The sequence below is a fragment of the Leptodactylus fuscus genome, chromosome 2 (assembly GCF_031893055.1).
Source record: "Leptodactylus fuscus isolate aLepFus1 chromosome 2, aLepFus1.hap2, whole genome shotgun sequence".
In the NCBI taxonomy this organism is placed as follows: Eukaryota; Metazoa; Chordata; class Amphibia; order Anura; family Leptodactylidae; genus Leptodactylus; species Leptodactylus fuscus.
This window is the reverse complement of record NC_134266.1, coordinates 74,423,370-74,435,041: the sequence shown is the minus strand read 5'-3', so window position 1 is coordinate 74,435,041 and position 11,672 is coordinate 74,423,370. Positions and strand designations below refer to the sequence as shown.

Sequence of the window (11,672 nt, the reverse complement as noted above, 5' to 3'; positions counted from 1 at the left end):
CATGAAAAGTTTAAATATGTGCAGGGTCTTGCTGGACAGCTGGTTGCCTAGGAATCAGACCACCTCTGTTATCTCGCTGCAGTGGTTGGCTGGTAATGTCAGTCCCTAGTCGCAGTCACCTCTATAATCTTCACTATGATTGATGCTGAATATAACCTTCTGTCAGCTCTGCAAGGTGTTCTACTGAGCCTTAATAAGGGCTAGAACAGAGCTTGATCAATGCCTTTTATCTTTGTATCCAGAGGTAATAGAGTGCAGTATAGTAACAGGAGCGCTAGTGCCTGAGCTGAACATCACTAAACCAACCCACCAACTTGTTACTGGAAACAGAGGATAAAAGAATTGACAAGTAAACCCTTGTCAGCAATGGAGGCACCAATTTACAAGGGGGAACCACTGTTTGATTCAGGTGACCTCGACCTGTCTGCGGAACTGGGTTAATATTGGTTGGTTTCCAATGACACACTCCCTTTAACAATAATATTCGATTCAGATATGAATTAATTTAGACACTGTTTAATCCTATTGACACACATTAAAGAGAAGTCAGACAAACCTGAGGATTTCAGTTGGACCAGACAGTTCCCTAACATGTATGGTGCAGTCCCTTTCCTGACCAATGATAATGGAGAAATAAAGATTGGGTAGGATGAAGTTCAACACCCAATGCTATTGTTCTTCTAGGAGATCAGCAACCATTAGAGGTGTCTCAAATGAACCAAGCATGTACTGTATGTGTATGGGGAGACAAGAGGAATAGCCATGATCACACTGAGCATTTGACAGCTATTGAAGGCGCATGGGCATCTTTATTGATCCTTTGTGTCCTAGTAGTGTAATGCAGTTTCTTTTACAAGCAAAACATTTTACAACGGAGTTTTGGAACAGTAGAAATAGATTTTCTGAGTAGTCTCTTGCCCCTGACTGCTCTGCATACAATACAGCAGTGGATCACCTCTGCCAACACAAGAGCTCTGTTGATCTGAATACTGATTTTACTTCTTCAAAGGTCTCTAATTGTTAATTCTTAAAAAAAGAAACCTCTGAAGTTAGCATAGGAAGCATAACCATAGCAATCTATATTATCTGCATCCTCCATGAGTTTCCTCCTTCCTCTCATTGCCAGAACATTTCTTCCCATTTACACATTTGAAATTAATAGCATGTTGGAGTGTTTTTCCTAAAGATCTCAACAACAGATATTCACACGGTTGTCCTAGCCTGAAACACAGCAGAGGTGTTAGAAATGGAGCTTGGCATGTTTGCTTTAAATATTGCCAATTTCTATATCATAGTTTTCATTGTTATGATGACGAAAGGAAATTTGGAAGCAACAAATTCTTCAGTATCAAAACTGAAAAGTTCCTACAATTTTGGCAAAAACTTTCTTGGACTTAACAAGTGTAATGCCTGCGTTGGAACCTCAGCCTGCAAGAAGTTCTTTAAAGAAGAAATCAGGTCAGAATTCTGTTATAACAATATTTTCCTGTGTTATGAGATAGATAGATAGATAGATAGATAGATAGATAGATAGATAGATAGATAGATAGATAGATAGATAGACAGATAGATGATAGAGATAGACAGAGACAGACAGATAGATAGATAGATAGATAGATAGATAGATAGATAGATAGATAGGGTGCAAATCGATAGCTACAAGATAGATCAATAGGTAGATAGATAGATAGATAGATAGATAGATAGATAGATAGATAGATAGATTGATAGATAGATAGATTGATAGATAGATGATAGAAAGATCGATAGAAAGATAGCAGAAACAGATCTCTCTCTAAGGATTTACATTTCTATCATAGATGGATGGATGAAAGGTTGATGAAACGTGAAAAATGTAATACAGATCACTGGAAAACCAAGGAAAGGATATTAGTTCTTTATTATGATATTATCTTTTGTCTTATTCCTATTCACTGACAGCACATTGTGCAATAAGACACAACTATGATAATCACATTCATCTTGGTTGCTATAAACTTAGGAGAGTGTTTTTTTTCCTTTACTGTACATTATCGGTTATATTGTGAGTCTTTTATCTCTGTACTTTATCATAACTCTTTATTATTATTATTATTATTATTAATAATAATAATAATAATAATAATAATTTATATAGCACCATTAATTCCATGGTACAGTGCACAAAATATACAGACAAATATAATACTAACAGTGACGGACTGACACAGTGGAATACCCCTGCCCGCAAAGGCTTACAGTGTATGAGGGAAGAGGGATAGAGACAGCAGATGAAGGTAGAGACTGTTCAGATGGTGGTGTGATGGCAGTAGTGTTGTTGGGGGTTGTTGGTCTTCCTGAATAGATGAGTCTTCAGGGCAGGGTCGGACCGGCCCACCAGGGGACCCGGAAATCCCCCGGTAGGCTCCGAGCCTTGACTATTAAGTCCTCATTATGGGGCCTTTATGGGGCCCTTTTTTTAATAGACAGTGGAGGTTCAGTAAGGCGTCTACCCAGGAATGGTGTCAGCACCCGGGCAAGTGACTGTGTGAGGTAGTGAAGGGAGAGAGACCCCGTGCTGCAGAGCTTGAAGGACCTGTGATGATGTAATATGTGGGCGGAGCTACACGGATTGTACAGAACAGTGTAATGTTACACAGGAAGATGAATCTGCCGGGAACAGTCTGATGGAAGGAGGAGAGAAGAGACAGCATGTGTGAGTAAGAGGGGAGACATGGGGGTGCAGGCTGTGTGAGCAAGAAGAGGGGAAGGGGGGGTTCAGGCTCTGGGGGAATGGGCACTGTGAGCACATAATACTGTATGGGGGTCACTATGGAGCACGTAATACTGTTTGGGGGCCACTGTGGTGCACGTAATATTGTTTGGGGGCCCCTGTGGAGCACGTTATGCTGTCCCAGTATTGCTTACATGTGAAGCGCTGCGCTGCTTGCTCACCGTATTCTTGATAACTGCAGTTGTGGGTACTAAAGCTGTATCCCTTTCAAGTATCTGAGATTGCTTTAGCGTCCATAACCACCACTATCAAAACTTTGCTCTAGGAAGGGGACAGGGGGCCCCGGACAAAAGTTTGTACCCAGGCCCTGAAAACTTTAGTTACACCAATGGCGGCTGCCCTGGGTCCGGGCACCGCCATTAATATACCTTATTTTTAACTAGATCGACTGTGCTGATACACAGACGTCCTGCACTTGGATGTAAAGTGGATGTAAAGTGGGTGGGGTGGTCATTTATATTAGGGGTCATTAGGGGTGCAGTATTTGTCAGGGGGAATCAGAGGCATACTATGAGGGGGCAATTAATTTAATGAATGTGGCACTTGGGCTTTATTAAGACTAAGGCCTGACGTTGCAAACTGCAACAAAATAGCGCTACAGGAAAAACCGTAGCAGCAACGCATTGTGTTTTTTTCCCGCAGCGCTTTTCACTTTCTGCTTCCATTACACCTATAGGGAAACCATCAGTGTTTTTGTAGGTATAATTGATATTCCGGCAATTTCCAAAACCCCAACGGTTTTGGAAATCGCAGCATATTCACTGCACATAATTTTACAGAAATTGCAGGAACTGTCGGGTTTTCCCGTGGTGTTTTCGCCACATGAGGCCCCATCCACACTTTGCGGTAAAATAAGATACATACTATAATTTCCAAAGCAGTCTTGGTTTTAGACATTGCAGACATACCTACGGAAATTCTGGCGGTTTCGATATAATTGAAGCAGAAAATACACAGAGGAAAGCTCTGCAAACTTTCTGTGCAAAGGACTGCAGGAAGAAACGTCATGGTCGCATTTTTTTCCCACAGCACTTTTTTGCTGCAGGACACCACGTGGGGCCTTAAGCTTAAGGAGTTTTCCAGTTCATTTATATTGATGATCTATCCTCAGAATAAATCATCAATAAGAGATAATTGATCCACTGATCAGCTGTATGAGGGGGCCATGGTGCCTGTTTATATCACACGCTGTGTGTTTATAGTGACCATGTGATGTAATTACAGCCTTGTCACATAGACGCTTATAGGACGAGGCTGTAGTTACATGACATGGCCACTATGAGATGTACGACACTGTGTAAACAGAGGAGGGGTCACGGCGCTTGCACAGATGCCACGATTCACTCACACAGCTGATTCATCGCTCATTTTTACACCTCAGCCACGGAGGTTTGAAAATAAAAAAACAAACAACACACTCGCCTGTCCCCAGCACCCTGTTGTCCTCCGCCTCTGTCTGTTCGGTCTCATGGCAACACCTCATTTCTGGACATCCTGTACCCAATTCGTCTTAGTGGTCACATGAGGTGCAGGACTCCCAGCAAGAAGGTGCCAGCACGAGACTGAATGGACACTGGCGGAGGACAACGTGGGTGCTGAGGACAGGTGAATATGCTTTTTTATTTTAAACCTCCAGCCCGGCACATGGGTTGTTCCAATTCCTGGACAACCACTTTAAAGAATTTATCCATGTTTCTAATATTTATGGCCTGTCCTTAGGATAAGCCATCAGTATTACATCTGTGGGAATCTGACAGCCAGGACCTCTGCAGATGAGTTTTTTCATTACAGTGCGGCTACAGGTAATGGTGGCAATTCTAGGAGCCACGCTGCTCTCTTGCCATACGGGATATAGCAGTGGGTTTAGATAGTGCAGTGGTGCACATCGTATGGCAGGCGAGCAGCATGGCTCCCTATATGTTATTACCTTTAGCCATCCTGTCTCTGTACAGCTCATCTACAGGGGTCCTGGCGGTGGGCCCCTAAAAACAATTCCACTGGTGGGCCCAATTCCTGTCCGACCCTGCTTCAGGGCCTTCTTGAAGCTTGTGATTGTGGGGTCAGTCTTATGTATCTTGGTAAGGAGTTCCAGAAAACGGGGGATGCATGGGAGAAATCTTGGAAACGGTTGTGTGAAGAGTGCATAAGAGCAGAGTGGAGTAGGAGGTCTTTGGAGGATCTGAGGTTACGTGTGAGAAGGTTATCTCTGTGCTATACAGATCTCAGACCAAGATAATAAGTTTTCATGAAGTCACACGCTGCTGAATATGGTCACAAAATTGGAACCCCACTTTAAATTGTGCATTCGGGGCTTTGACAACTTGTAATAGAGATAGAACTAGAAATAGAGCAAAAGACACAAAGTGGTTTCCTTTATTTCATAATGTGGTGTGGCATGCTGCTTGTCAGTAAATACAACCATATCTACTACAGAACGAAAACAGATATAGTATGTAGCAAAATAATCTAATGATCACAAAACATTCAAAATATGAATATGATAAATATCACAGGAAGACGCTTTAAAGCTAAGTTACAAATGTCAAATATTCTCATAGCTGAAAATCACTTAAAATTGCACTCAACATCCGCTACCCTATTTCTATTATTTCCTTGCACCATCATGTCCAAGTCTTGTGTCTGGTCAGAAAATATTTAGCTATAAGTAGACTTCTAAACTCTTCTGTACAGGTTCTTATTTGACATCTCCTTCACAACATGAGGAAGATATCAAACATGCCCAGGAGATGTGACAAGTAAGGCCCCGTTCCCATGGAGTAACGCGCCGCTCATTCTGACACGTGTCAGAGTGACCGTTGTAAAACAGAATCCCATTGACTTCAATGGGTGCCGTGTTACGTGCGCTACACATTGAAATCAATGGGTGTAAAAGCCTCCCATTGATTTCAATGTGAAGCATGCGTAAAACGGCACCCATTGAAGTCAGTGGGATCCTGTTTTACACGTATCAGAATGAGCGGCGCGTTACTCCATGTGAATGCACCCTAAGGGGACGGTATGACTATGCTGAAGCTTCTCTCCGCCTGCCAAGACTACTTAGGATAATTTGCATAAGACTTTTTATGGTTTCAAGCAAAAATATTATAAGGAGGCAGCAAAGCAGAGGGAATTACTTCATCCTGTGCACGATGGGGCCACTTTATGGTAGAGAAATCCTCTTATTGGTTTCTAAGTCACCTAAAGCTAAAGGAAAAATGGATATAAGTCCACCTTGGAAAAAGAGGAACTTACTCAAGTGCTACTCTTTGGAACGTAGCTCCATAAAGAATAATGCCTGCTTTTCCTAAATCTAAAATGAGGAGGGGAGGTATTCTGCTTTGGCTATATTCCCAGATTAGGCTACTAGTTTTTAGGAAAATCATGCCTTCATCTATAAGAAGCTACTTTCCAAAAGGTGGCGCTAAAGCCAGTTCCCCTTTTTCAACCAGAATGTTTAGAAGACATGTATGGTTTAATACCCTACAAGGTGGTCTGATAAAAACCATCTCCTTAACCCCTTCCTGCCACAGGCTTTTTTCTATTGTCATCTTAAAAGGTTCAGCATCTGCGGATGTCGAGTAGGGGTTAAGGAAACCTAGTACTCCTTCTGACCCTCCTAAAGCTATAGAAGAGAAGTGAATACCACAGAGGACCCGCTGTTGTAGTTAATCTGCACATGGTCTCTGAATTGTTCACATTATTTCTGTCTAAATAATTGGAATTAATTTAAAAAAAATGCCAACATAAATTAAATATATGCTAAATGTTAAATATTAACAATTTGTCTGACTATGAATAGAAATTAAATTTCTTCAGAGTCACTGACTTTCTAATTTATTTAAACTTTTCTATAAATTTTGGATTTTTTTAATACATAAATGTAAAACATATCAGCTGAAAACAAAACATCTCAGAATTACTTGGAAGTTAAAGCATTCCAAAGATACACATGGAAAATAGGGCTGCATACTGAAGATGCAAACTAGCTGGCATCATTAATGTGTTAATTAGTCACCGGGGCGGGGAGCAGCTTCACCGAGTCATTACACTTGATAGGGTGTGAGGCTGATGACTGATAATGTAGGACGTGTCACTCACACTGGACAGGGTATGATTTAGCTTGACCATTGGATGACTAAATGATAAGCGACCAGATAAAATACATTTGAATATGTCAATGTAATGTTAGGTTCACATCTGTGTCTGTATTCTGTTCAGGGCTTCCATCCCCAAACTCGCTTGAAAAATGAGGAGAGAAAAGTTCTGCAAAAAAAGTCCTGTATTTTTCGGGCAGAAACCGGACGGACCACATTATAGTCTATGGGGTTAACAGGTCTCCGCATGTAACCACTTTTTAATGGATTAAGTTTCCACTCCTCAGGTTTCCAAGCAGACCCAAAGAAAAGGAAACTCAAGCGCATTTGTGAACCTAGCATTAGGATTTAAAGGGGCTCTATCATTGGGAAAAATCATTTTTAACTAACACATACATGCATATCTTTTGTATGTAAATTACTTCAGTGTTTTTTGAATGAGCCCGCTTTTATTCATATGCTAATGAGCTTCCAGCCAGCACAGGAAGTTCCCAGCAGCACTCGTCTCTGCTATTCTTTCCTATCTGTGTGTGCAAACAGGAAGCAGGAAGTCGTCAGCAGCAACAAGTGCTGTACACATACATAGGAAAGAATAGCAAAGAGGAGTGCACAATGAGATTTCCGGTGTGCACCAAGAGGCTAATTAGACAATGAATAAAAACATTCAAAAACCAAGTGCTCATTCAAAAACCACTGAGGCGATTTACATACAAAAGGAAGGTGTGGAATAGCCTTTCTAAAGGCTATGCAAGGATGTGCTTATCTAAAAATTACTTTTCCCAATGATGGAGACCCTTTAAAAGCTTGCTGGAATAATACCATAACTTGCGCCCAGGTGACAGAGTGGAGTTCACTATCTAGACTGGCCCCAAGGAATTCTGGGCTGCTGATGTGGACCAAGTCTCCATGTCACCACTGTTACCTAAGGTGTGGGAGGTGTCAGCTGGAGCCACACCAAGATGTGAACATACACCATCTGGTCACTGTTGTGGTTAGTTGCAAAGTGCCTTGCTAGGGGTTTGGATCTGTCAAATACTAGATCAGAACTAGTAGTCCCTGAAATGTCCCTGACATGTTCCCTAACTCTCACCTTCAGTTCCCTGGAGGTGAGGCCAACATATATCTTATTGCAGGGAAATGTTGCATAATATACAACGAATTTAGTGTTGCAAGTATTTTGTTTTCTAATGGAAAATATCCTATCCCCATTTGCTTTTGAGAAACTAGTTGCCCTGATAATATTAGTACATGCCACACGGTGGCCACATGGAACACAGTCAGGTTTAGGTGGGCCGGCTCCAAAAATACGTGATTGTTTTGCTTCGTAATGGCTATGGACTAGGATGTCCCTTAGATTTTTTGATCATCTCGGAATAATACTGGGGGAAGATGGAATATATTTTGTGGGTCCCCCAATAAAATGGGCCAATATTTAGCAAATACTTTTGACATTTCATTCCAGCGGGAGTGGTATTGTGTAATAAACTGCGTTTGAGTAGATTGGTTATCATTCCTACATGTAGAGAGATTTAATAGATCAGTGCGTGGAGTAGATCTGTGAGTTACTTCGGCTGTTGTGAGTATTAGGTTCTTTGAGTAGCTTGGGCTTAGGAGGCTTGGGCTTCTGAGTGTCTTGGAGAAGTCTGTTCTGTTAGAGATGTCATGTTCTCGTGGTGTGATGTTACATGCTTCTCTATAACATAAGGAAGTGACTATTGCTGCTACCCTAAGTGTGTATATAGTTATCCTTACAGCTAGGGCTGTGGAACCTTGGTTAGAAGGACCAGTGTAGCGCAGTGCTAGAGGTACATAACAGGATTTGTAGAGAGTAAAGATGTTCGATGGAGACTGATGCCTCCACAGTGGGACTCATGTTATGTTATTGGTTGTTGGGGGTGTACCTGCTGGTTGATGATCTACAGATGATGAAAAAGCTATTTGATCAGACAGAAAAGACAAAATCCCCAGGTGGACCTCTTCAATCCCAGTTCCTGCTTAGGTGTTGAAGACCGGTGAGACCACTACCCACTAGTGTGTGAGCTCTTTACTTTACACATCGGTAGCACATCACTCTGTGTACTACTGGCTGTGATGTTGGCAAACAATGCAACATTCTGGGGAAACCATTGCTTTAGCCTCTCCTAGTTTCATCAGGCCAGTGCAGAATGAGCGCTGATCGGCACGTTTTGTCTCTGATCAGTGCTTGTTCAGAAAAATCTTTAGGTGTAATACAGACCTTAGTCATGACAACTCTATTAGATCTGTATTCAAACATATCCAGGGACCCCCTACCCATAAAGCTTTGGAATATGACATGCAATATCCTTATTTCTTGTATTTCCACATATATTACATCTCATCTAGGTTTTTGAATTGAATATTGCTCACCACGTTGTAGCTAGGCTTTACTTTTCCAAAAACCTAGCTTACTACCCTAGCCCCTATTTAAATACCTTGGCTAAGGTACAGTGTTTTGCTGCCAACCCCAATGGCAATCTGTTAGTCCCAAACTATACCGTTCTGTAGATTACAGTTTTATTTTGTCAGTGGCTATAATCTGTAATATTCTAGATATGTTACAAAGAATTAAGGTATTAATAGGCTTATTCGTATAATCCATCAATGTATGTGGTATAGTCTATGGATCTCTTATTGACCAAGGACATGGAGAGAATTAGCAATAACAGAATACACGCAATCCCTAATATTATAATCCTATAAATGATATGGAAAGATGGCATACTGGTATGCAGAGGTTATAACTTATTTTTTCTTCAGTGACCTATATTAATAACTTAAGACTACTCCTACTGTTCCATATGTTATACCGCTGTACTACCTGCTGGGGGCCTTTTCTTCTTCTTAAAGTGAACTTTTACGTCAGATTCTATACAAAACTAATAATGGCTACAATTTGCTAGGTGATTTAGATTTCTTACCCTCCTTTTACACTGACGCCGGAATCTGTAATCTTTCTATCATATAATCTAAACTAATCTAATTTTAAGATACTGTAATCTTTTCTTCTAATCTCTGTTTTGTAAGCGTCTACAAGTCATCTCCACTGTGATTTCATAAAAAGTGGCGCTGAAGCTTTTTCTACCCGGAGCATACACTACTATTCATTATAATTGCTAATCTATGGTTATGCACTTTACAATTTACCTTTTATTCAGTACTTAAAGGATATGTGCTGCAAGCACAAATCTAAGTTTATTTCTCTGCTTTTAAAAGTTTCAGACTAAAAATAATCCTATAATAATCTTTAAAAGTACATTACTTCAATACATCACGGCAGAAAACCATTTTATGCATATTTTTATGCATAATGTAATAGTCAATAATGGTGATTCCAGTATGGAGTGCTGGTACAATCCGAACTGATCTTTGTGGATTTACTCTGCCTTGTGTTTACCGGGTTCCATCTACTGTAATGACAAATGAATATCCCATGCACGCTTTGGGGACTCAATAACTTTGTATGCAGTTATTCTATACAATAGGCCAGATATCTCCATTAAAATGTTAGGGGGTATTCACACTACCATCGGTGTCCGACAGCTAGTGTCCGCTGCTAATGTCCATGAAAAATCTTGCGTGGACATTAGCATTGGACACTAGCTTTGTCCGTGACATTTTGCATTGATTTAAATGGACATCGGATGCGTTCTTTTACTGTCCGTGGGTGTCATTAACTGTCCGTTCCCAAAGATGTCCGACTTTTCAAGTGGACAGCAAAAACCTGACGCTCCCTTACTATGGTCTCACCACATTCATGAAACAAAGGACTGTGGACCAGAGGATTGTAATAATACATAGTCTATTGATTTATTGCTTGAGTGTGAATTGATGCGTCATACTTAAAGTACCACAATAACCAGCCTCACAAGTTACCATAAAATGCACATATTAAGCACATTTAGGAAATGATTTCATAGAGGCACACTGCATCACATGCCAAGGTGTCAGGTATATACTATATACAAAACCCCGTCAACATAATGGAATATATTCATCACTGTCCCATGACTGCCTCTAAAATAGTAATAGCTACAATGACTGTAATATTAGCGCCAGTCCCTGTGCCACCTATAGAAGTGCCAGCCACAGGGCTTCATATATGTACTTTACCATATCTTAGCCATTGTTAGGGTTGTTGAGACAATTATATTTTTAAAGTGTTATCCTATTATTCATGTCACACAGGACACTATTGGTGTATATCGTGCCGCCTGGTGCACTAGTGGGCAGACAAGCTCAGTAGGTCAGTCTGAACACCGACCAACCAGCTTGTCTTATAAACACAGGCAGTGGAGTAATTCCTTGTCCTGTACAAGCTAAGGCCTGGTTCACATCTGCTTTCGCGACCCCCTGAACAGAAACCTATCTGCATAAAAAATAGTTACTTAAGGAAACCAACGGACCCCATAGACTATAATGGGGTCCGTGTGGTTTCCGCACAAAAAATGTGGAGAGAAAAGTGATGCTTGCAGGATTTTTCCCTCCGTATACTTCATGAGGATGGGGGAACAGAATGGCCCGAACGCAGATGTGAGGCGGGCCTAAGAATCATCACAGAAGTGACTTCTCTAACCAACTAAACTTAATAGGTGAAATTCTAAAGGTGAATCAAAATATCAGGGGCACCAAGACAAGTATATAACAGCAATATCTAGATAGAGGAGCATTGTTAATGGGGACATGTGAGACAATACAAATTACAATCTATCAATTATTTCTAATACCATATCTTAAATCTATGCCCACATAGCTGAGAGATGTATGTTTTTTTAATATGTTTCTAG

The 11,672-nt window shown here is 40.8% G+C and overlaps 1 protein-coding gene across 1 annotated transcript in view; it reads left to right on the top strand.

Moving 5' to 3' along the window:
* The first annotated feature begins 1,222 nt into the window (after positions 1-1,222).
* The window catches only part of DIPK2B (divergent protein kinase domain 2B), a 36,306-nt gene continuing 25,856 nt past the window's right edge, over positions 1,223-11,672 (top strand). The window contains exon 1 of the mRNA XM_075262665.1: positions 1,223-1,458. Coding sequence (XP_075118766.1) covers positions 1,247-1,458 — 212 coding nt within the window. The 5' untranslated portion in view covers positions 1,223-1,246. The remainder of the gene's footprint in view (positions 1,459-11,672) is intronic.